At 42.1% G+C, this 25,609-nt stretch overlaps 2 protein-coding genes across 4 annotated transcripts in view; one reads left to right on the plus strand and one right to left on the minus strand.

The window, feature by feature from the left end:
• The window catches only part of SRP54 (signal recognition particle 54), a 63,674-nt gene extending 56,611 nt beyond the window's left edge, over window positions 1-7,063 (minus strand). Inside the window, exons 1-2 of one of the 2 annotated variants that reach the window (XM_074996851.1) lie at window positions 6,867-7,063; window positions 5,632-5,742 (exon numbers count right to left, since the gene is read on the minus strand). In XM_074996851.1, coding sequence (XP_074852952.1) covers window positions 5,632-5,709 — 78 coding nt within the window. In that variant the 5' untranslated portion in view covers window positions 5,710-5,742; window positions 6,867-7,063. The remainder of the gene's footprint in view (window positions 1-5,631; window positions 5,743-6,866) is intronic. The other variant, XM_074996850.1, reaches the window with a different exon arrangement.
• Window positions 7,064-9,163: 2,100 nt separating this feature from the next.
• LOC142015344 (uncharacterized) overlaps window positions 9,164-25,609 on the plus strand; it is a 39,457-nt gene continuing 23,011 nt past the window's right edge. Inside the window, exon 1 of one of the 2 annotated variants that reach the window (XM_074998819.1) lies at window positions 9,164-9,366. In XM_074998819.1, coding sequence (XP_074854920.1) covers window positions 9,270-9,366 — 97 coding nt within the window. In that variant the 5' untranslated portion in view covers window positions 9,164-9,269. Of the gene's footprint in view, window positions 9,367-9,648; window positions 9,732-25,609 lie in introns of those variants that run through there. The other variant, XM_074998820.1, reaches the window with a different exon arrangement.

Here is a 25,609-nt window from a genome sequence, read left to right on the forward strand (position 1 = left end):
AATTGTGCAGAAATTAATTTTGTTCATATCTGTATAATGAAAACAATAGCACTTTAGTATTGAGTAAACACAATATGAATAACCTTCAATGCAATCCATTAATCTCATGTAAAGCATAGATAGCATCATCCCTGAAGTGGATGATTTTAGATGTGTCTTACTGGAACACACTCATTTATAAATTGAGCATATTTGATTCAATTGTGTAAACACAGGAATGAAACAAAATACTGCAACAGAACTGCAATGTTATGAACACCAGAACAAATTGACCACACGCACGCATGCGCACCCCCCCCCACCCATGAGGAACCAGAATACAATCAGACAGAAGGTGCCGGGGGGGCAGCATTAAATACATACAGGTTAAATCTAGATTACAGAAATTTGACGATAGAAGTTTTTGTTGGAAGATATCTTCCAATAAAACTTCAGTTGACTGATTACAGCCAAATTGCCAAGCAGATTGCAAGACCCATTTGCTCTGTCAACACAGAGAAGCTGGATTGCCCAGCTGCTCTCTCAACAAAACAGCCACCTGGAAGCACAGCAGGTAGGGCTGCCCCATGTCTCAGAAGCCCTGTCTGTTGACTGTGGGCCCCCCACAACTTCCAGTCCAGCTTTCTGTCAACATAGGCATTATGCCTTGGGGTGAACGGAATAAACTGTCAACAAAAGGACTGCATTCTGTTGATTTACTGTCAACAAAATGCCTTCGGAATCAGGATGCTCCCTGGGTTTTTTTCAGCTAAACCCTGTAGTGTAGGCATAGCTACTGTGCTATGTTAAACACAACCTACTACAAACATTAAGGGAAAGTTTGAAAAAATTCATTAGTGAAACAGGTTCTGTGCTTGTGTCATTTAAATTAAAGATGGTGAAAAGCAGCACTTTCATCTCCATAATAAAATTTCAAAGCTTTATTAAGTCAATGTTCAGTTGTTAACTTTTGAAGGAACAATCTAATACTTTGTTGAGAGTTACGAACAACCTCAATTCCTTCAATGTCTGTAACCCTGAGGTTGCACTGTAGTTCTGTGAAAAAATTGTTCAGTTAAGGAATTGTTCAGGTTTATCATGTAACAAAGTCTTCCGCTATAGACAAAGAATTTGATAATTTTCTTGATGAAAGGGAAGAACATTCAAAAAAAGAAAAATCAGCCACACATGACGGTAAGTTCAAGTCATTTGAAAAAAACTGAGTAAAAAAAGTCATAAATGTGCACAAAATAGTTATGACAAATAGATTCCATTCAGTTACAGAAACAAACAAGAACATCAGAACACATTAATATTTATAAAGAGACGTATTCTCTAGAATCAAAAGAAGCATGTTACATTGAGGAGACACATGATTAACTAGATTAAACACACTAGGGTCAGTATTTTCAAATCGGGGTGGCTAGAGTTCAGAACTAAGGCGAAAACATTTTAAAAGTGGCTTTTGAAAATAAGAGTTGTGTAGTGTATGGATTAGTGGTAAAATTCTTAAATGTGACACACTCAACTCTCATTAGCCTGATTTTCTGATACACTGAACTCTTCTAGTCCTCATTCGAGAAAATACAAGATATAGATGCTCACACCCTGGAAAAAACAGGTTACTAAATTTAGCTGCCTTACTTTAGGCACCCAAGTCTGAGAATTTTGTCTGAGGTGTTATACTTCTCCAGAGATGAATACAAGCTTCAATTAGACAAAAAGTTTGAGATCTCAAAACCATTAACGTACTATAAAAGCACACTATAAAATTTAGGATAACTGGCAAACTACTAGATTTTAAAAGCTAGAAGGGATTCTTAAGATTATCTAGCTAGATCTCCTGCATAACAAACAGTAGATAAGTCAGATAATTCTCTGAAGTAATTCTTGCTTTGGATACAATAACCATAGTTAAATTAGACTGTATTTTAGAAGGGGCAGGGGGGAAACCCAGTCTTGATTTACAGTGAGGTAAATCTACCAACATCTTTGGGAACTTCCAGTAGCCATTTAAGCTTTATTTCCAGTCTTAATTTTTCTTGCTTCAGCTTCCAGCCACTGGATCTTGTTATATCTAGCCAGCTGGTTTCTGTCTAGAAGATCACCAAACACTATGCAGAAAAGGCAGCAAGCACTGTAACTTTTTATGTGTAAAGCCAGAACGACTGAAGAGGCTTAGTCACTGAGGCATGTTTTGAATCATTCTCCTGACTCTTCTCTAAACCCTCCCCAGTTTATCAAATCTCTCAAAATGTCAACCAGAAATGGATATTCAATATTCGCTGTAGCAGTCAATTACAGTGGTCATGTAACCTCTATTTCAACTTGATATTCCCCTCATTATATTTGTAAGGATCACAATAACCCTTTTTGGCTGCAGCTTTTCCCAGAGGGCACGTGTCTGTCTACCATAAGCCAAAGTCTTTTGCAGAGTCACTGTTTTCCAATCATCAGAATACTGTATCAAGCTCTGGGGTTCTCTCATCCTGTATATATGGCCTACCTTCTTTGTTGCTTGATGTATGACCTTGCATTTAGCCATAATGAAGCATACAGGCTGTGTCTAGACTAGCCCTCTTCTTCAAAGTGGGCATGGTAATCAGCCTGAGGAGAGAATACTAATGAAGTGCTGTGATGAATATGCAGCACCTCATTAAGCTAATTCTCCCCATGGCAACTTTGAAGTGCCGGCAAGTTGTGTAGCCACAGGCACTTTGAAGTAGTAAACTTCGAAGTGTCCTTACTCCCAAAACTTTTTAAGCAAAGATCTAAAGAAAAATATCCCCAATAAAATTTTGCATATGACCCAAAGTTTGGAGGAGCAAATAATGAAGAGGACATCATGGATACAGATAAATCTAGATCTTGGTAAGCTGGATGCCAGCAAACAAAATGGCTGTGTCTACACTAGTCCCCCTTCTTTGAAGGGGGAATGGTACTCAGCCTGAGCGGTGAACACTAATGAAGTGTTGCAATGAATATGCAGCCCCTCATCAGGCTACTTCTCCCCACAGCAACTTTGAAGTTGCAAACTTTGAACTGCCAGCATGCCATGTAGCTGCGGGCACTCTGAAGTACCCATGCAACTGCAAAGTGCCTTTACCCTTTCCCCAAAAAACTTTTTTGGGAGTAAGGGCACTTTGAAGTGTTTGCAGCTACACAGCATGCCAGCGCTTCAAAGTTGTTGCAGAGAGAAGTAGCCTAATGAGGGTGCTACACATTTCATTGCATTCTCATCACATTTCATTAGTATCCTCTACTCAGGCTGATTACCGTGCCCCCTTCAAGAAGTGGCGAGTGTAGACAAAGCCATATTGTTTGCTGGAATCCATCTTACCAAGATGTAGATTTCTCTGCATCCATGACCAGTCCTCTTCATTATTCACTCCTCCAATCTTTGGGTCACATGCAAAATTTTAAGTCAGGGATTTTTTTTCCCCAGATCTTAGATAAAATGTTAGTGTAACACAAAGAAACAATACCCATTTGATGCCACTCCAAGACATATCTGATTAAGAGCTACTCCTTGTTTACAATTACATTTTGAGCCCAGTTAGTCAGGTTATAATCCACTTAAAGTGAACCTTGTTGCTTATTTATTGTTCCAATAACGATAAAAGTGCAGTACCAAATAAAATACCTACAGAAGTATAGTATATTAAACCAACTCTATTATCAAAAGATATTTCCTTTGACGAGGTCTATTTTCCATAAACCCATGTTGTGTTGATTCATATTAGTTACCCTACTTTAATTCTTTACCAAATGAGTCCTGCATCAGCAACTGTTTGTTTGTCTTAAAAAACACATAGGATGGCTGGCAAGCAAAGACAATCCTAACCCTAACACTGGAATTACCAGTATTATCCACTTTACCCTGTTTAAGTACTGACTTAACATTAGCTTTTCGTAGTCTTCTGGAAGTCGGCAAGTGTTTCAAGACTTTCTGGGGAGTAGACAGAAAAGCATTAATGGTCTAAAGTGTTCTCTGAATAGCTCTTTTAATTTCCCAGGGTGTAAATTATCCAAAACTGATAATTTATTATCAGCAATCTTCTGTAGCTGCTGTTCAACACCCTCTTTAGCAACTAATTGAATGAGAAAGTATTTCACCATATGATATCAATGCATCATCTTGCTTGTTCTCAGATACAGAACAAATACATTGACTATTTCTGCCTTTTTGACATTTCCATCAATAAACCAGTATCATTATTAGGATTCCTTTTGTACCTAATATAAACTCCCTATTATCTTCAGTTCTGCTGGTCACAGATCTCAGCTCATCTCCTTTTTGTTACCCATTTTAGTTTTCTGCTATTCCCAGTTTATACTCATTGCTATGTACTTCCCCCTGCTTTCATTAGTTTCACAGAACTGCTTTCACTTCTCCTCTAAGCCAGCATTATTTTAACCAGTGTAGCTGTATATCATTTTCTTAATTGTGGACTCATGGCCAAGGCTATGATTTAGTCAGAGGTATTTTTAGTAAAACTCATGGACAGGTCATGGACAATAATCGAAAATTCACAGTTCTTGACCTGTCCGTGACTTCTTCCAGTGGTTCTCAAACTTTTGTACTGGTGACTCCTTTCACACAGTAAGTCTCAGCGTGACTTCCCTTATAAATTAAAAACATTTATTTAACACCATTACAAATGCTAAAGGCAAAGCAACATTTAGAGTGGAGGCTAACAGCCCACAACACTCCAGGTAATAACCAGTTTGACAATCCCTGACTTGGACTATGACTATCTTTGGCTAAATCTTGGAAGTGGGCAGGATGGGTGGAAAAGAAAGGGGGAAAAAAATCAGAGGTAGGGAGGTGAGGCTGGGGTTGGGCCCAACAGAACTAGCTGCTGGGGCTGCCCAGCAGTGGCTGCTCTGGCCATTATCAACAAACTTAGGTTTGAAATTAGGCAAAGGTTTCTGACCATCAGAGGAGTGAAGTTATGGAACAGCCTTCTAGGAGATGGGAAGGACAGAAAGGAGAGGGCAAGATGTAAAAAAGTGAACTGGCTTCAAGTCTGAGCTTTTTAAATTTATGGAGGGGTTGGTATGATTAGACTGCTTATGGCAGCATATAGGCCATGCATGACTGCAAGAAGCAAAAATCCCCAAAGGCTAGAGACAGGGCACTAGATGGAAAAGGCTTGAGTTACTTCAGATAATTCTTTACCAAGATTCGGCCGGGTGGGTTTTGTCCACACAATCAGCATTTAACTAATCACCACCATACACTGGTTACATTTTCTAGTACTATATACATTATTAGTTCTAGCCAATGAAGTTGATGCTAAAGATTTATACTCCCTTACTGCTGTGCCTCTGTATCTTCTACCAGATGGCAGACACAAACTTACATGTTTATTTTGTTCTTCTCATTTACCCCTTTGATTTCAGCTGCTCACCTTCTTCCTCAGCCCTCTTCCTCTCAGGAAAATACAGTCTGGTCAGCAGAGCATGCCTTGTAGACTTAGTTAAAATTAGATAATTGGGACATCTTCAAGTAAACATATTAGTCTCGCTGTGTGACTATGGGATAACTATACTCCAATAGTATTTAAACAAGATCAGTCTAGCCCATCATGATAATATTTTGCCTTCTCTGTGATTATAAGTCTATTATATAAACAAATATTAAATTACCTCTTCATTAATAATTGTAGCATTGCTCAGTGAGCGCAATGCTGAGGTTATTTTTCTTCCAAGGTCTGCTAACACCATTTTGGCAGCTTCAGAGAAATCTCAGACAGCAATCTATAAAGTGTTAAGAAAAGAAATATGCTGCATTTATTTCAGGAAATATATTGCAATGAAAAAAAATAAGTGTGTTTAGATATGTTACTTAAACACAAGCACAAATAACAAAGTCAAACAGGATAACCTGAAAGTTCTGTAGTCTGCAAGGTAACTGCAAGCATTAGCAGAAGCAATGCAAAACCCATACAATTGAATAGGATTAAGCCAGCTAATTCACCTCCCCACCCTGCAATATCAAACCAGCTTGCTCATTTCAACAACTCTATAGACGCACTATAAATTTCACATTTTAAAACTGATCTCAATGCTTGATTTATTTTTACTAGAAAAGAACAATATCAAATATTTTTGTGAACTAAACCTTTCTACAGACAAGCCAATTTTTGCTTCAATTCAATTAAAATATTCACTGAACATTCTGTAACTGCATATCTTGAAAAACAATTTATAAAATGATGGGAACTATAAATCCAGCTATCCCAAAATATTCTTATTTCAAGGAGTAGAGTAACTGTTTCAAAACAATTCAGATTTCAAGTCTAACTATCAATATATCACTTTACACTGGAACTCTGCCACCCCCCCAACCATTAACATTTTTCCTGCTATAATGTGTTTTACCCTCCCACCAGAATAAAGGGTAGCTCCTTGAGACAAGAGAAGCTGAATTCATGTGGAACCACTTTTGGATTTTTGTAAGAGGAAGAAACTTCCTCTACAAACAATGCATACGAGCTGAATATTGCTTCCGATAGACATACTACTTCTAGATATATGAACTGTCTATAAGAGATGATTCTTCCCCGGACTGCTAGAAGCAGAGGCCAGACACCCTCCGTCCCATGCCGCGTAAGGATTTTACAGCACAGGCTGGACAGTTTAAGAACGAGAGCGCGGCTCTAACGCCCCGGGGATGGGCTAGCAGGTGCCTGAACAGGCGCATCGTGTTTCGAATCTGTTCGGGGTGCCAGGCAGGCGACGACCCCTCCCCAGGTGTCGGGGACAGGCGCTCGGTAAGAGCCTGACCGCAGGGCTACGCCGCGCAGAGGTGCCACGAAGGGAACCTGCGCTCAGAGCGGTGGAGGAAAACAGCGGAGAACGGGCCCGTCCCCAGCACTCACCAGAGCACGCGCGCACAGCGGTCCAGCGGGAGGCGGTGGGCAGCCCCACACCCGCTCTCCCCTAGGGCCGCAATGCAGGCTGGGCCCGCGGGGGCCACGCTCCTTTCGCCCCTGTCCGGGCCGCCGGGACTCACAGCACTACCGCCAACCCCACAAGCGCCACCGCTCAGCCAGGGAAACGTCACCTCACCACTCGACCCCCGACCTCCCCGGGCAAGCACTTCCGCTTCCGGCACACTCGCCTGTCCTCTTTAAGGTGGCAAAGAGAAGTAAGTATTTGAGGTGTCATCACACACCTAAGGGCTGATTCACACCATCCCAGTAGAACGAAGAATAAGACACACCTCACCCGAGCTATATAGCCTAAATCGTTCCTTCGTGTCACAGAGTGTTAAGGGAGAAAAAGCGTCAGTTTACAAATCCAGCTAGTTCAGAAAAGATAAAGAATAGAAAGCGAAAGCAAGTGGGGGAGGGTGCATGTATTTAAGAGGAACATTCAAAGATGTCTGGAAAAGCATCCCATATTTCTGAAAAATTTCCTTTGGTATTTCTGGGGCTACATACAATTCATTCCCGGGTTGACAAGAAACCAGTGTCTATGCTTCAGTCTAAAATAGTTAGGCTCTTTTTACATTTCCATTTTTGTAGTCTATTAGCACTTAGCAAAAGTTGTTAAGATTTCTTCAGCTCCCATTAACATCCAATAGGATTAAAATTACATGTTTAGCATGTAACACAATTTTATTTGCTGCGGGGCCGGAGGAATTACGTCTGCAATAAATATCTGCCCAAAATGTACAAGTGGAGAAACGTTTCCAGAGCATACAAGTGAAGTTAGCATTTGCTGATCATACATTTGTCTGACTTAGCAGGAGTGTTTTCTGCTGGATTGATCTTAAAGTTCAAGGGATAGTTGGAGGCACATGACAACATGTCTTTCAACTATTAGCAGTCAATAATTGATCCAGTTCTTCATCCTATTTCTTTTCTAGAGAATCTGTGTTTAATTCAAATTTGCTGGTCAAGTCAGCATGTAGTGTTGACATAAATGTTGGCAATCCAGGAAATATTTGGAAAAACAAAAGCAGTTCAGATGGGTGGGCATCAAGCATCAAGCTGGGAGATGGCATGTTACATTGGATATCTTTCCTGTTCTTTCTAATTTCTAGAGTAGACTGAACCTTTATTTTAATATTGGAAAAGGAAGGAAGATCTTATTTTTCATAAATTGAGAGATATAATAAAAATCGTTTCCTAATCGAACCTGCCCAAATGAAGAAATTGTTTGTCATACAGAATTTCAAGTTACCCGAGACAGAGGCTTTGTATGTAGAAGGGACTGATTTTTAAAGACAGTCACCATAGTATATGAAGTATTTCTGGCTGCTGCAAAAGTTGGTAATTGTACTTTAGGGAATAAATAGTAAGTAATTTGAGTGCAGGATATTGGAAATAGGAAAAGTACCCAATTTTACTTCTAGAGGGAGCCATTCTGGGGTACAAATTAATTTGGGGAAGAGTTTATTGCGTGCATATAAATAAAGTGTGTGTACACAGAACCGGAGACTGTATCCTTCAACAGCAAAAATCTGCTTTTCCTCACGTATGTCATCTATTATCTGTAAACTGAGTCACGTGTGAAACAATATTGCTCTGCCCTTGGGTGCCTAGAAAAGACTCTTGAACATCTCTTCCTGCATCCAGATCTCGCCACCTCCACATCATTGGGGGGGGCGTTCCTGGAGGCAGATACCCTCTGCTTTCCCGCGAGTACACATTATTCCCTTTATGGAAACAAAAAAGCAGTCCAGTAGCACTTTAAAGACTAACAAAATAATTTGTTATTATTTATTTATATTTATTAATTTATTTATAATTTATTCCCTTCTTGGCTTTCTGTGAAGTGCTACAGGGAATCTCCACAGCAGCGCACCACGTTACCTGCTTCAGCACGCATAGCCCACCTTTGGAGGCGGGTCTTCCTATACTCGCCCCGCCCCCTTCACTCCCCAGTCGGGAGACGTGGGGATTCTATGCGCACATGCGCATTGAGAAAACAGAACTGCCGCGATATCTCCTGAAAAAGGTGCGCGGGCGGGCTCGACACTCAGGCTATTTCCTGCACATGCGCAAGTAGACGCGTTCTCTAGTACGAGAGGAACGTCCCCCTTCACGCCAGGGGGAAAACAGGAGCGAGACAAGAAAAAGAGCGGGGGAGTGGCTGTCCTCCCGCGCATGCGCGGTGCGCCTAGCGGGAACTCTGGCGATCAGTTTCTGGCCCGAGAGGGCTTTCTCTGCCCATGCGCACTTGGAAACAAGTGTAGAAGGGGACGCAGGGCGACTCGGCCCTCCCCCTGCACATACCCAGTACATTAGTGCTGTACTTTCTCGAGCGGTTGAGAGATGGATTTCGCCGGGGCGCGGAGCGCGGTGCTAGCTATGCTGAGGGATGTGCGTACGGGCGACCGGTCTCGCTTGCTGCATTGGATGCAGACAACCAGTAAGGGATGCGCTCGCTCCCGGCGGCGCTTGCCCGGTATCAGCGACTCTCTGATGTCGCACGGCGGTTGAGAGGTCTCCGGCACCTGCAGGCGTTGCGCGTGCCGCGCCCGTTGGCCCCACCCGGAGATTTAGCTGCGCGCGCCTCTCCTCTCCTCTCCTCTCCCCTCCCCCCGCTCGCCGACCCCAGCCTAGTCCCCTCGTGTGGCTGCGTCGTTGTGAAAGTTCGTGCGGCTCTCGGCAGGTGGCGCTCCTCACCAACGCCCGGCGTGCGTGTTCCGGCCTAGGGCGGGCGGGAGGCCTCCCCTCGCCTCGCCTGGGCAAACGCTGTCGTCGGCTCGCTCCTGCGCCCTTGAACACTGTCAGGTTGGCTTAAAACTCACGACACGTCAGTAAAACTATACGTAGAGCTGGTGCGTGCCGTGGGGCCAGTGCCTGTAGGGTGTAGTGCGGTCAGGAAATCAAGCGTCTCTCTGCAATGAGAGGCTGAGTGTCACCTCAGGAAAGCAGGATTTGCTTGGTTGGGTAACTTTGGGGAATCGGAGGCGAGGAGGGCGGCTGGACTGGATGATTTCTCTGGGTCCTTTTCAGCCCTGCTTTTCTGTGAGGGCTGAAATCAGCATTCAGTCTCTTGATTCCAGTGGCTGGGGCACTATATGAAAAATATTGTACCAAAAAAAATAGTACCATCGAACTTGCATTGGTGGTGGTCACAAACAGAAGGTCTTGTCGAACTGCAGGAAATGTATTTCTTTGGCCACATCTGCACTACATTGCTCTTTTAAAAGAAGAATGCAAATGAGGGGAATTGAAAATGCACAGGAAGTGCTGATTTACAAATCTCTTGCCTCATTTGCATAATCTTTTCTGATCACGTTTTCGGAACAGATTTTTTTTTCAGAAGAAAGTGTAAATAAGTTTTCAAAAGAGCCCTTTATTGCTATTTTGTTTCAGGAAGAAGGGTTACTTTTGAAAATGGGTATTCTTTTTTTAAAGAACCCCATCTCCAGTGCCTTTTTTCCAAGAAATCTTTTTTCCAAAAATGTGATTGGAAGATATTATGCAAACGAGGCACGAGATTTGTAAATCATCACTGTGTGTGCATTTTCGGGTTCCCTCATTTACATGCCTCTTTCAGAAGAGGAAGGTAGTGTTGACATAGCCTTTAAGTTGAGGTAAAATCCAATGTAGTGAAAAGGCTGTTCAGATGCAAATATACAGTAAAGCAACCCAGGGCTCCTTTAGCCTGGCCTGTGCCCCAACCCCGCAGTTCATGCTAGCCCAGTCCTGTTATAAACAATAGCAAAACTGATTTCAGTTGCTTTGTGTAATAATACAAAATAAATAGGTGTTCTGTAGGACAGTGTTTCTTAAACTTTTTGAGACCATGGAACACCAAACCAATATTTATGTGGAATAGGCTCAAAAAAGCCAATAACACAACACCACTGGTCATTACCTAGAGCCCCCAACTCAAACAACTGCAACGCATTATTAAAGACCTACAGTCTATCCTTAATCAGGATGCCACACTCCAGAAGGCCCTAGGTGACAGCCCTGTTCTGTCCTACAGACAACCTCCCAACCTTATGAGAATTCTCACCAACAACCACAGTCTGTACCCCAGGAGCTTTTCCTTGCAACAAAGCCTGTTGCCAACTTTGTCCACATATCTATTGTGGAGATACCATCACTGGACCTAATCAGGTTATTCACAGAATCACAGGCACATTCTCATGTTCCTCGACTAACATCATATATGCCAACAATGCCCAGATGCTTTGTATATTGGACAGAGTTCATACTCTCATAGGCAAAGAATTAATAGGCATAAAACAGACATAAAAACACTCCTGATTCACAAACCTGTCACCCAGCCCTTTAACGAAGTGGAGCATTCTGTTAATGACCTGAAAGTCTGTGTTTTACTGAAGAGGAATTTTCACAACAGTTTGGAAAGAGAGGCTGCTGAACTCTCTCTTGTATTCAAATTTGACACATTATCATGTGGTTTGAACCAGGATGGGAATTTTCTAGCTCATTATAGGGGCTCTTTTGCATACTTTGCTTTATCTAGTTCTCAAACACCCCCTCCCCACCCTTTCTGCCCCTCTGCTCTCTGATTTGCTCACCTTGATTACTGTTTTTGGTTCTTTGTGCCTTAAATATTGTGTCTGTTCTGGTATGGCTATGATCTGAAGAAGTGGGTCTGTCCCATGAAAGCTCATCACCTATAAATTATTTTGTTAGTCTTTAAAATGCTACTGAACTGCTTTTTTGTTTTGGTAGGTCCAATATCTGTTGTTTCTAAAAATACTTTGAAAAATGAGTCTCTTGTTTAATTTCTTATGATTATTCACGACAACCTTTGAGAAGGTTGAAAATGCAGTGGATAAATTTAGGTAATGCTCTGAAACTATAGCCTCATAGTCATATTCAGCACAGGAGAAACATGTTTTTAAGTATATGGGTACACCTGTATTTTCCTACTGTAGATGTAGTATGAGAGCCCCCAAATGCTTCCATGTAATCAGTAACTCTAAGCCAGTGAGTATATTTAGTTAGGTAGACAAGTACTGTCATTGGCTACCAGTGTTAAACACATCCCCAGGTGTACATTGTCTACCAAAAGTTGTAATTGTAACTATCGCCTACCACTCAGACATTCTAATGCCAATAGTATGGGAACACTCCCACAGGCTACTTCTTTAATTCCAATTCTAATGGTCTGTGGGTAACTCTATAAATAGGGCAAATGTTGAGTTATCCATAGCTCCAGGAAGCAACTTTGCTCGAGGCCGTGAGAAACGTGGTGACCTGGCTTTTGTCAGCTAGTTGGCGAAGCCTAGGAAAGGTCTCCAGCGATCAACACACTAGATGGTAACAACAAAGCCAGTTAGAAACAGGATTTTCAATACCTGATCATATCATGCTCTTAGGTAGCAGTAACTTAGAAAGAGACCTAGGGGTGGACCATATGCTAAATAAGAGTCAACAGTGTGACACTTGCAAAAAAAAAAAAAAAACCATTCTGGGATGCGTTAGCAGTCGTATTTTAAGTAAGGCACAAAAAATAATGCTTTATTCGCAGTGATTAGTCCTCAGCTGGAATGTTTGTGTCCAGTTCTGGGTGCCATGTTTCAGGAAAGATGTGGACAGAGTGGAAAAAATCCAGAGAAGAGGAACAAAACGGATTAAACCAGGGTGTGACAAAGTGGGGTTTGTGAGGATTTTATATTCTCTTGCTTGGGTTACATGTTTCTTACCGTCCTGTAGTAACCTGAGGTGGGTGTCTGTCCCCCTAGGCACAGCATCAGTGCAAAGTGGTGATGGAAGTTTTGGTGTAATGACTTCTTACATGCACAGAATGACCCTCTATGGCTTTTGCAATTTAGGCAGCTAGGTGACACCTTTCTTCTCCAGGAAACGGCAAAGGAGCAGGGAGGAGTGGCCTGATTGGTTTGAACTGGAACTTGACTGTTGAATGGGGCAGTCTCGTCTGGCTGGAGAAGGAGGAAAGAGCATCTGGGCCCCTGCTCGGAGACCTTCTCTGGGCCACCTCTTCCCAAGATGTGTTGTACTGACTGCTTCTGGCTTCTGAGGTTCAGGGCTTTCCTCAAGCCTGGGATGGGAGCAAAAATAGGGGGTTCAGTGTGCTTAGGGAGCTATCACAGAGCAGGTGTGAGGTCTGGGTGGGAGGGCGTGTGTATAAGTGGGTTGGGGGTTGGTGTTTGGGGACTGAGTGGAAGTGTGTGTGCAGGAATGGGCTGGGGGATCTGGGTGGGAGGTAAGTTGCATGAGTGGGCTGGGGCAGCAGTAGTGGGGTTCAGGAGTGGGCTGGAGGTGAGGGTATTGGACAGGAGGGAAGTTGCAGGAGAGGGCTGGGGCAGAGGGCTGGGAGGGAGGGTCTGGGCAGGAGGAGGGGAAGAAGAGTGGCAATGGTGGAGCTGCTTCTTATCCTCACCAGGCAGAGCCTGTGGGCTGGATGGGCCAGATTCTGAGGAAGGGAGCCTTGAGGGCTGAATCCAGGCAAGTTGTGGTCTGGATCTGGGGCGTGGGCTGGGGGTTTCCCACACCTGGATCAATGGCTTAGAAAATATGACCTATGAAGGTACATTGAAAGAACTGGGTTTGTTTAGTCTGGAGGTTTACCAGTTACAGTTAACTAGTAGGGGCTGGAGCAGCCACCCCATGTTTAATTGGTTTACCAGTTAACGCTCCCCCCGCCATCCCCGCTTTAATTGGTTAAACTTACTTGTTAATCAGTTAAACATGATTTTATATCCTTAGTATAGATATAAGTCTTACTGGTCTGTAGTTCTTGGATCCCTTCTAGAGTCTTTCTGAAATGTACATATTTAGGCCTGTTAATAAGAAACAGCATATTTTTGCTAATTTCTTAGAATCCTTACCCTTAAGATAATGAGAATCTGTCAAGTAGTTCACCTCCCAGATGTTGAATTACTATATGATTATTACAGTTTGATATGCGGGGCTCTCATAATTAAACATGCTCTGTTGTAGTTTTAAAAAGCCCCAGTAATTGGAGGAAGTCCAGAGGAGATCAGCAAAAATGAGTAGAAGACTAGAAAACCTTGTCTGCATAGAAAGATTAAAAAAAAAAGTGTTTTTAATCTGAAGAAAGTAAGCAGGAGGTCGTAGTAACAGCCTCCAAGTATATGAAAGGTTATTGTAAAAGGCAGGTGACAAATCCTGAACTGAGGACAGTACAAGAGATGATAATATGCTCAGATTGCAACAAGCAAGATATTAGATATTCGGAAAAACTTCCTTACTGTATAGATAAGCATTAGAACAAATTACTTAGGGAGATTGTGGAATCTTTATGTTGGAGGTTGTTAAGAACAGGCTAGACAAACACTTTTCAGGGACGATCTCAGGCAGTGTTAAACTTTTTGAGACCAGGGAACACCAAACTATTTTTATGTGGCACAGCTATGAAAATTTTCTTCAAAAATTGTTGTCAGACCAAAAATTAACATATTAAAATTAATAACAGATTTGGTTTTAGTAACATAAAATATATACCATCAGTGAATTTTTCCAAACTCTCACTGCATGCCTGTAAGTTGTTTACAGAACACAGTTTAAGAAACACTGATCTAGACACTACTTTGTCCTGCCATGAGTCCAGGGGCCTGGACTAGTCAGGTTGTGAAAGGTTAACCTGTTACCAGGTAATCATTAAGTGTACCAGAATGCTTACTGGGTAATGGCTTGGACAGCCAGCTGCACCAGGCTGGAGTAGCCCAGCCATGTTAGGGCAGCAGGCAGGGCTGCATCTGCATCAGTCCGACAGGACCTGGCTCTGGACAGGCCGGTGTGGCCTGAGCAGGCAGGCAGGACCCCAGCTGCCCTCTGTCATCCCACTAACAGTTAAACAGTTAAAAGGCATAATTGTAATTATTTAATCAATTAAGTATTTTAGTGGATATTTACATCTCTGTGGACTAGTTGACCTTATCAAAGTCTTTTTAAGACATACATTTCTATTATTTGTTAGCCAAATCAAAACTATTATAGCAAGAGTTTTGTAACTGCAGTTCAGTTGTTTGAATTGACATGTAGAAGATCAAATGCCAGGATTGAGTGGATGTACTGGTAATACAGGATTGAGTAACTAGAGTAACCTGTTGAAGCACTACTTGACTGCTTTTTGTTCAAATAATTCATTGTGTAGCTAGGAATCCTCCCTATTCTATGATTCTCACTAGTATAAGTTGAAAATGACAGTCTCATGCCATAAGAGCTCTTAAATTTACTAAATTCCTCTATATAAATCTTCAGGAAAATCTTCTTTGTCAATAATATCAAGACTACTGCATAGTTTTATATAGGCATTAAGGATTCACTTTTGTCTCCTGTACTTGGCAGTTTGGAAGGATTGCAAGTGAATATATTGCATCAGCCAAAAAAGAAACAGGAAAGCATCTATGTTTTTAGCTGTGTAATGGCATCAACTGAGACTTCACAGTCTAGAACTTCCAGATAGCATAGGAGAAATTCAGTAAATTTAAATGAACCAAAGAGATTCATGGAGAAGTGCGGAGCCTACAGAACATAACACCTGTCACTGTAAGCAGAGGTTAAGGCTCTTTCCAGATTTATTGACCTCAGCAGTTGGGCTGGCATTAAACAAGAAAGTGAACAAAAGTATCGACGTTGGCTTATCTTTAAATTTGATTTAAATACATTCTTTTTGCTAGGAGGAATATACAAAAGTTTTAGGCATGCAAATTTGAATGTCTTATCATTACTAGTCTAATAATACTAACCTCTCATTAGATTGGTGGTCAGAAGAAACACTCATACAATTCTCACTTTACAAATAACCGCTTTGTTTTCCCCCACTAGTGACAGCTAGGATTATCTTGAATGATGATATGATTTAGTTTTGTCATTTCCTTCTCTCACACCAAGCTTGTCAAGGGGCAGTGGGTAAATGGAGGATGGAAAGGACCTTCTCTTCTACTTGCTTAGTCATATAGGCTTTGTCTACATTAGAAGCATCTCTCTACAGTAGTTACTGTTGGAAGAGATGTTCTGACAAAACTTCTGTCAACAGATCATGTCTACACATAAAAGTGGATCAATCTTTTGATCACTCTGTTGACCGAATGGCCCCCTGGAGTGTCTCCGTAGCTAAACTGTTGACAAAGTGCATTTTGTATGTAGACGCTCTGTGAGTTTTGTCTGCAAAACCCCAGTTTTGTGTACAAAACTCTCCAGTGTAAACATAGCCATAAAGGATTGAGGAGAGATTAAGCTGAGGCACTGGCTCAGCATTAATGGTCTCCTGAGCCTTCCCCTGTGGGTGTTGTCCAAAATAGTGGGAGAGAGTGGCTAGGTCTAGAAGGCCCATTAGCGCAGCAGCGCTGTGCTAATGACAGGTCACAAAATTGCAAACAGAGAACCATTTGCAAACTTGCGCAGCTAATTAGCATATCCAAACGATATTTTGTTGTCAACGGGGCCATGCCGGTCATATAGAGGCCATGTGAATGTGGCTCTGCTGGCTAAGCCCTCTTCTGTCTCCAGTTGCTTATGCCTAAATGGTCCTCCATTTGCAGTTCTGTTGCCTGACATTAGCATAGCACTGTTGGTGGCAGCGCTGTGCTAAATGGCTGTCCAGACGTGGCCAGCATGTATTAACAGAGGAAGATGGGGTTTAAAATCACTATGCTTTTCCCCAAGAATTAGGGGCCTGGTCATTATTCTTCATGATGCCTCATCTCATAGAGCTCCTCTGGGCAACAGTTTTGGCCCTGGTGAGGGAAGGCATGTCCTGCTACATTCTCCCAAAATTCTTTCTACACACTTACAGTTCATCATTACTACAATATTTGTGCACTCTCATAACCAATAATATTGGCATAGGACAAAATATTACAAGAAGTGAGTACTGAGGTGCCTGGTCAGTCTTGATTATATGTTTAGATTTGGGGTTGTCCCACTATAGGAAAAGCCAATATCATAGGAAATGATGAAGACTTGTCCTGTCTCCACAATCATGCAATGAATTGAAAGCCCATTATTTCTTACGAGTGCAGAGAAGGGAGCAGAGAAACAATGTTGGACAAAAGAAAAGAACCATATAATAGCAGGACACCAATTTGAATGTAAATGGTGAAAGATCATTGCAGCCAAGGGGGAATTAAAAGAGAAGATGACATCTCTGGGACACAAGTTTCTCCTTGTGTTTTCTGTACTTCTACCCCAGTACTATTTCTGCTCCCATCAAGGTGTTGCATTACAACAATTCCAGATGAGTTGGGCTAGGCATGATTTCAGCATCATCAGCAGAGCAATTTAAGGCTCACTTCCTGATCACAACCTCCAGGCCTTTGTGTGTGTTTGCAGGTCATGGCAGCTTGAGTTAAAGACCCAAGCAGGTGGATCCTCATGCAGTAACATATTGCATCACTGATAAGACAGCATGGTGATTTTTTTTTTTTACTTAAAACATTTTATGAAATTTTTGTGACTTTTATGAAAGTGATAAGTATGCAAAATGTTATCTGGTACATCAGTTAAAAGTAAATTGAGATCTTTATAGCATAGCCAAAAAATAGTAACCATTGTCTTGTCTAGAATAAAGGCCATTTTGAACAACTGAGTACTCAAATGGAAAACTTCAGACAGTTCTTTGGTTTAAAAGTTACCATGTGTAATCTTCCTTAGTAATTACGGTAACATAAATAGGTATAAGATTTTTCTCTTTTGCCCACATAGAGAATAAAATTAGTGATACTTCTTAGTTCTTACAAAGAACAGAAGTTCCAAGTCTTTTCACATGATGATAGAAATAGTCTACTGTCTTCAGGCAGCTGCTTAGCAACACTGCTTTCGCTCTTTTGCAACCATCTTCCTCATCCCACACACAACAGTGTAATGTACGTCATTTTCTGGTGACTTACATTCCAGTCTCTGCTTTGAATTACAGTCAGTTTTAGATCTTGAAGAAATGAAACATTAACTGTCAGAAATAGCAACAAAAATTTTTGGTACTTTTTTTAAATATTGGGAAAGCGAAGTCCAAAAAATTTTGCTGAAAGAAACTTGGACTAAACCTAAAGGCTACTTAAAGACAATTTGAGAGCTCCCTGAAAATATTCCATTAAATTGGGGCACAGAGGGCAGAGTTTTAGAGTGTATATATTGAAAGAGGCTACTCGTATTATAATCAGGTTGTGTTAAAAGGGGGAGAGACATCCTGGCTTACCGGGGGCTGAGGTTATTACTACCACCTTTCTGTCTTTAGCTGCACAAAAGTGGAGCGTACGTGAACAGTAAATGAATTATCATTGGTGAGTTAATGTAGTGTGAGAACCCTAGCACAGCTAGTTGCAGATCTAGTGCTGGAACTCTATAAGAGTGGTGTAAACTGAAGAACATTGACCTTGAACCTGAACATGTGCCTGGATTTATTTCCCTAAGCCATTAGTGGTGGCACCCATTTCAGCTAGAGGATTAAGAGCATTGTGTGAACCAACCCTCCAAACTTCCATTTCTGTTTATATAGTGAAGGCGTGGCCTTAGTTGGAAGGCTTATCCCTTTTTAAAAAAGAAAAAAACAGTGTACAGTAAACTCTGGGTTACTTTAGTTAACCTCAGGAATAGGGATAGTTAGTATTTTAAGATTTTTAAAGAAATTTTAAAAGTCTGTTTGTGGATTTGTACCAATCAGTCATACGCTAAATAAAGCACTTCTGAATTCACAACTATGAAAAACATCATGAATTGTACAGTCTGTTCTTTTGTGTGCTTTTAACCTATATTATACATATTTCATGGGGAAGACCTGTATTTTTCAAGATAAGGGCCCTGCCCCAAGAAGAAGTTACAGGTTGGAGGGGAAATGTGGTATTGCCACCGTTACTTCTGTGGTGCTGCCTTCAGATCTGGGTGTCTTGAGAGTGGCCACTGCTGGCCAGGTGCCCAGCTCTGAAGGCTGCTCCCTACCAGCAGTATCATAGAAGTAAGAGTGGCAATACCATAGCATGTCATCCGTACCTATGCACTGTTGCTGGTGGCAGTTTTCCTTTCAGAGCCTGGATCCCAGCAAGCATCTGCCACTCTCCAGCTGCCCATCTCTGAAGTCAGAAATGCCACTGCCAGCAGCTGTGCAGAAGTAATGGTAACAGTAACATAACATCCTGTACAATAACATTGCAACCTTCCCCAAACTCTGTTTTGGGTCAAAACCCCCACGATTATAGCACAGTGAAATTTCAGTAGCTGAAATCATGACATTTATTATTTTATAAATCCTGGGACTGTGAAGTTAAGCACAGTTGCACCTGAGTCTCTCAGAGAGACTAATAGAAGAACTGAGAGAGAGCTACACTGAGCATTGAGAGCGAGACCGATATTTCGAAGGAGGAAGTAGAAAGGGTAGTGAAATGATTAAAGAACATGAAGAGTCTGGAAATGATAAGATCACAGGAAAGATGATCAAATATGGTGAAGAAAGCATGATTCAGGAAATACATCAACAATGTAATACAGCATGGAAAGAAGGGAAGACACGTAAGGAATGGACAAGATCTGTGGTAATGACAACGCACAAGAAAGGAAGTACATTGGAGTGCAAGAACTACAGAAGGATTCCCCTAACTAGTCACCTAGGCAAGGTGCTGATGATACTGGCAGAGAGGCTAATATCACAGACAGAAGAACATCTAGCAGACAAGCAAGTGGGGTTCAGGAAAGATAGAAGTACCACACAGCAGATATGGGCAGTAAGAATGATAGTGGAGAAAGCTTGATGAAAGAACAAGAAGATCTGCACTCTCTTTGTTGATTTTCAGAAGGCATTTGACAGTATAGATCAGAAATTGACTTGGGCGATGTTGGAGTTCTACAGAGTAGATAACAGACTGATATGGTTGTTGCAGGATATCAATGACAATGCAGAGGCAGTGATGAGAACGTGCACGGAGTTGGGAAGTTGGTGTTGAACGAGTAGAGGTACAAGACAAGGAGATCCGATGTGGCTGAGTATCTTCATCATGCATCTAGAGAGAGCGATGGACAAGATCAAGGAAGAGGTAGAAGGGATATCTGTGCCTGGGAAAAGAATTAACAACTTGAGGTTTGCGGATGATATAGTTATCATTGAGGAAAATGAGAAGCTGGTGAAAATGGTGCAGATGCTAAATGAGAAGGGGAAGCAGTACAGACTGATTATGAACATCGATAAAAAACGATATTTGGAGGTAAGGAAATAGGAAGGAAGATCAGTGTATATGGGATTGAACTGGAGAATGTAGAGACGTTCACGTATCTGGGGAGCAACATAATGTGTGATCTAGACTATAAGAAAGAGATAGCGACTAGAATAGCAAAAACGAGCAAGTTTGAAGGCAATGGATAAGAAATGGAAAAGCAAAGCTATTTGCTTAGGAACAAAGTTGAGCGTCTTGAAAATGTGTACATTTAGCAGCATGTTGTACAGATGCGAGACATGGGTGTTAACGACAGATTCAAAGAGAAGAATATTGGCGTTTGAGAGCTGCTGTTATAGAAAGATCCTGAGAATAGGATGTATGCAAGTCACCAATGAGAAATTATATAGGAAGATACAGCTGAAAGAGAGCCTACTGCAGAAGGTTGTACACCAGAAGTTACAGCTATTTGGGCATATTCGTAGAACAAATGACGAATGAAAAATCAAGACCCAGGTATTTGGTATAATGTACAATTTGAATAGGAGAGGCAGACCCCATAAAGAATGGATAGATTAGTGCATATCTCATCTACAGAAACTAAGCCAGTCCTCACTGGACAGGGAAAGATGGAAGGAAATAGTGCAAGATGTATCTGATACCAACAGGCACTGAGCCCATGATTGTTGATGATCGTGACTGTGAAGTTGACCAGAGTGGACTGTGAATTTCATAGTGCCCTTCTGATAAGACTGTAAAAATCCCTCGATCAAAACATTTTCCTACACTGTCGAATAGTTTAAAAAATTAGGGTTACTATGTTTGAACATTCAAAAAAGAGGACAATCCCTGCCTTAAGGAGCTTATGATCAAAATAGATAGTGGAAAAAATGGGAGAGGAAAACAAAGCACAGAAGGAAGCAGTGACTTGCCCAAGGTCACTCATTGAATAAGTGGCAGATCAGTTAATAGAATCTCCCCATCTTTTGAGTCTTCAGTCTAGTGAACTACACTCTCTCTACAGCAACTTTTGCAGAATCCAGATTGGTGAAAACATCAGTTTTGTCTTAGTTGGTGACGCGAATGGATTATGAGATGTTCCTGGCAACGCTGGGGCAAGTTACTTCATGGCCTTAAGATGTTCCTATTTGAGCATTTATTTTTTACCTTCACTTTAGACAAGTGGAGGCTAAAATCTACATTTGTCATCTGTCAGATTAAAATGGACAGCAAAATCTGTTTTATTCAGCTGATCAGTTGGTTGCTTTTAAAACATACTTAAAACATTTCTATGTTGCTGTCTTAACTAATTTCAACAGTCTAGAAAATGGTTAAGTATTGTTGATTTGAAGATTTATTTAATCTCTAATTATATTCTAGCAAGTGTAAGATATTTAGGGAAGTTAGTAGCATATTGCATTCTTCTGTTGATAGTTATAAAAACATGCATGGTTTTTCTCTTTCTGCTGCTAGGTGATATTTTCATTTATTCTTGTTTCTGAAAAGTGTGGTTCTGTAATGATGATGTATAGTTAATATATGGGTCATATTTGTATTGGAGAGACAAGGTGTATGAGATAGTATCTCTTTTTTGGGCCAGCTATTTTGGTGAAAGAGAGGCTTTTGGCTTACACGGAGCTTTTCTTCAGGTCTTGATAAACTTAGGAAAATAGAGAGAATGAGGAGAGGAAGAGTCATTTTTTTTCATTGAGGGTAAGTAGGGTGTCCCTCCCATTCAAAAGTTCCATGTTACAATAGCCGTTTCTCTGTCCAAGTAGGCTGAACTCTCAAGAGCCATTCAGCATTTCTGTTGGCCACAAAGGTGTTACTTCAGCAGTGCAGGAACTGATCACTTTCTCAACAGTACTCCTAGCCTGATAGCTCAGGAAATGAATTCACGTGTTGTGGTTAGAGCCATAGAAAAGACACGATTTCTCTGTTCTGTTAAAATTTGTATATGAATTTGATTCAGTCAATGTAACAGCTGGGTCTATCACATAGTAACACTATTGTTTAATAACACATGCTAGATGTTGGAGCTTATTGCCCACAACTAGCAGTCAATACAAAATACAGCTCTTAAGATTATCTTTCTCTCCCATTGTTGTAACACCTTTTTCGAATTCCATCTGATCAGCTTCCTCCATTTCATCAGGTTCAAACGTCTTGCCTTCACTATTTAGGACCTTTACAGCTCTCTGTCTTCCTGATCTGTTTTTATCCAGTTTGCCTTCCATCCTGTCTGCTTTATTGATGACAACAACCTAAAACACTCATTTTCATTTCTCCAGCAAATATCTCTGCACCATATTCTGTGGTGTCCTATATGCATGGAACTTCCTTCCTGAACTGATCAGTAAAGCCACAGTTCTCCTTCTTCATGATCCACTAGTTTTGTGATGCCTATAAATAATTTCCAGAGTAATGTTTGATGGGGTGTAGTTTGCAGTACAGTAAGGTCTCAGGAATTGCAAATTCAATTATTTGTGAGTGGCCGGGGCTGCCATCAAACGTTACTTTGGAAATTATTTATAGGCATCACAAAACTAGTGGGTAGGATTGTAGCCCCACTCTGTTAGGCATTGTACAAAGACATCTAATTTGAAAGCTGATCTACAGTGAGTAACAAATAGTACAAATAGTAGGATGGATTGGAAGTGATGGAGAAGAGGTTAACAGTACCAACACTAAGTAAAGTAAGGTCTCAACATTCGCAAGGGTTCCGCATTCAGAACCCTTGCGAATGTTGATTTTTCACAAATATGGGGATACCTGGGGCGCCAGGGAAGCAGCAGCTGCCAGTGCACCTGCCCAGAGCCCCGGGGGAAGCAGCGGCTGCTGGCGCTCCTGCCCAGGGTCCAGGGGGAAGCGGCAGCTGCCGGCGCTGCTACCCTCAGCCCCAGCCACTCACAAATAATGGAATTTGCAATTCGTGAGACCCTACTGTACTGCAAACTACACAGGTAACATGCACAACTCAGCAGCTCCAGATTTAGTTATTTATTTTAACCCTACAAATAAAATCTCACCTGTATCCCACTGGCGCTTCCCCCGGGGCTCTGGGCAGGAGCTCCAGCAGCCACCACTTCCCTGGGGCCTTGGGCATCCCCATATTTGTGAAGGATCAACATTCGCAAGGGTTCTGAATGCAGAACCCTTGCGAATGTTGAGACGCTACTGTACTTAGTGTTGGTACTGTTAACCTCTTCTCCATCACTTCCAATCCATCCTACTATTTGTACTATTTGTTACTCACCACAGATCAGATTTCAGATTAGATGTCTTTATACAATGCCTAACAGAGTGGGGCTGCAATCCTAATTGGTGCCTTTGGGTATTACCACAATTCACGTAATACAGTAAACTTTCATATCGTGCAACCCTGGAACCGAGAGTTTTCTGGATAACAAAGTTCAGCTCCCTCTGCCACCCCAGCGCTGGCTCCTGCTCAACTGCTGCCCAATTATCTTGTTGTTGGGGATGGCTGGGAACTGCTTGCATGGCTTGTGCATAGCCATGCGGGGAGCTGCTCTGGGTGGTGGATGCTGGGCAGGAAAGCGTAGGAGCTGCCAGCCACACACTCACTCAGCACGGAGGCCCTAAGAGTAAGAAGGGGAAGCAGCATCAATGGCTGGGGTGGGATGGAATGTCAGTTAATTGAGAATTCCGGTTGTTTAAATACTGGTTAAAACAGAGTTTACTGTAATAACCTGTACAAATCTTAGATAAAGCCCAACAGGTCTTTAGGCCCATTAGTAATGTTCTGCAGCATTATAAGAGAGGCTTGAGAGCGGTCTTGGTTTCACTTTTTGAAGTGTGGTGGAAAGAACATTAAAAGCTCTTTGCAGGAGGAAAGAGCTAATCTCTTGCACTAATTAATAGTGACTGCTTTGTTTAAGCCGTGCTTGCTCAGGAGCACTCAGCAACATGATTCCAGGCTAAAACTATAGTTTAGCTGTTCTTTCGCTGTGTTTATCCTGTGTTTAAAATTACTGTTGTTGTCATGGTATAGCTCTATCAGCGATAGAAACAGTGGGAACCCTACTGTGGCTCAGCCCCCAGGCATTTTAACGACTATGGTTTCTAGACTTGTTCTGAACAGTGTATTCAATTTCCAGCCTGTTTATTCTAGCATTTCCACTAGTGGTAGTATTGGGGATTTTTTACTGTTCAGTTTTATTATAGAAGAGCCTAAAAATCCTAAAAACATTCTCTTGTTGTGTTAGGTACTATGTGAAAGAATAATAAAACAGAATCTCTCTGCACAAAGGCTTGCACTCTAAATGTGTAAGACAGACAAAATTAGATAGAAAATGATTATCGTTGGTGAACAGAAACGTTTAAGTGTAGACAAACTCTCAATGGATGGGGCCAATCCATGTTCCTACTTTTTTAAAAAATAAATATAATTGCAACCCAGCTTATACCAGTGTTTAAAGCTAGGTTAGGTCTTAATGTGAATGGCATGTGGAGGAGCTCCAAAAGGCAGTTTCACCTAGTCCTTCCTGGTTAAAAGCAGGGCTTTTTTGCCAGCAGAACAGCATTCTGCTGCTTTTTTTTTCCACTGCTGCTATATTTAAGGAGCCATTTGCAGCTCCCTGCCTGCCGCCCACCACCTCCTACCACCAGCTGATATGCTGCCGCCCGCCTGGGTCTCACTCAGGTGTGTGATTAGGCTGGGGAAAGGAGGGAGCTGGTGTGGGATTGGAGCTGGGGAGCAGGAGGGCTGGACTGGGCCTGGAGCTGTGGGAGGTGGGAAGCTGGTGTGGCCCTGGAGCTGGGGAGGAGGTGAGAAATGGGGGACAGCTGAGGCCTGGTGCGGAGGGGGGTGGCTCGGGCCCCACATGGGATGGGTTGGGCCTGGCTGGGGAGCAGTTAGAGTGCTGAGGGCGGGAGGGGGTGGCTCAGGCCCTGTGCAGACGATGGCTTGGGTCCTGCTGCAGGGGGCAGTTAAGCTGCTGGGAGGACAGCTTGGGTCCTGTGCAGGGAATGGCTCAGACCCCATGCAGGGGATGGCTTGGACCCCTAACTGACCAGGGGGTAGGTCAGGCCCTGCTGCAGAACAGCTAAGCTGCTGGAGGTTGGTTAGTCACTAGGGGGTGGCTTGGGCCCTGCTGAGGGGGCAGCTCAGGCCCTGTGTGGGGCAGCTCAGGCCCTGCACGGGGCGTGGTTAAGATGCCCATGGGCTGTTTGGGCTCCCACTTTTGTGGGAGGTTGGTTCTTGGGGGGAGTGAGGGTTGGTGTTTGAGTTCTGCCGCTTTTTTTTTTTTTTTTTGGAGGAAAAAAACCACTGGTTAAAAGGAAATTGCTTATAGAGCTAAATAGGAGAATGGGATGATAAATTAGGAGAAAAGTAGGGAGATCTTTATGGCTGTAGGTGCTGCCATGTAAAAAAACACAATCTACAAATAGGATGTGAAAAATAAATTCTTATTTTTTCCACTTATGTTTTTTAATACGTAGTTAAGATGTCTTGTAAATTGATCTGTTGAACTAAGCATTGTCCCTGACTTTAGTAGGCAGGAGATGTATGTCTCCGCTGGTGGCTATAGCCTA

This window comes from Carettochelys insculpta, chromosome 6 (genome assembly GCF_033958435.1).
Source record: "Carettochelys insculpta isolate YL-2023 chromosome 6, ASM3395843v1, whole genome shotgun sequence".
NCBI lineage: Eukaryota > Metazoa > Chordata > Testudines > Carettochelyidae > Carettochelys > Carettochelys insculpta.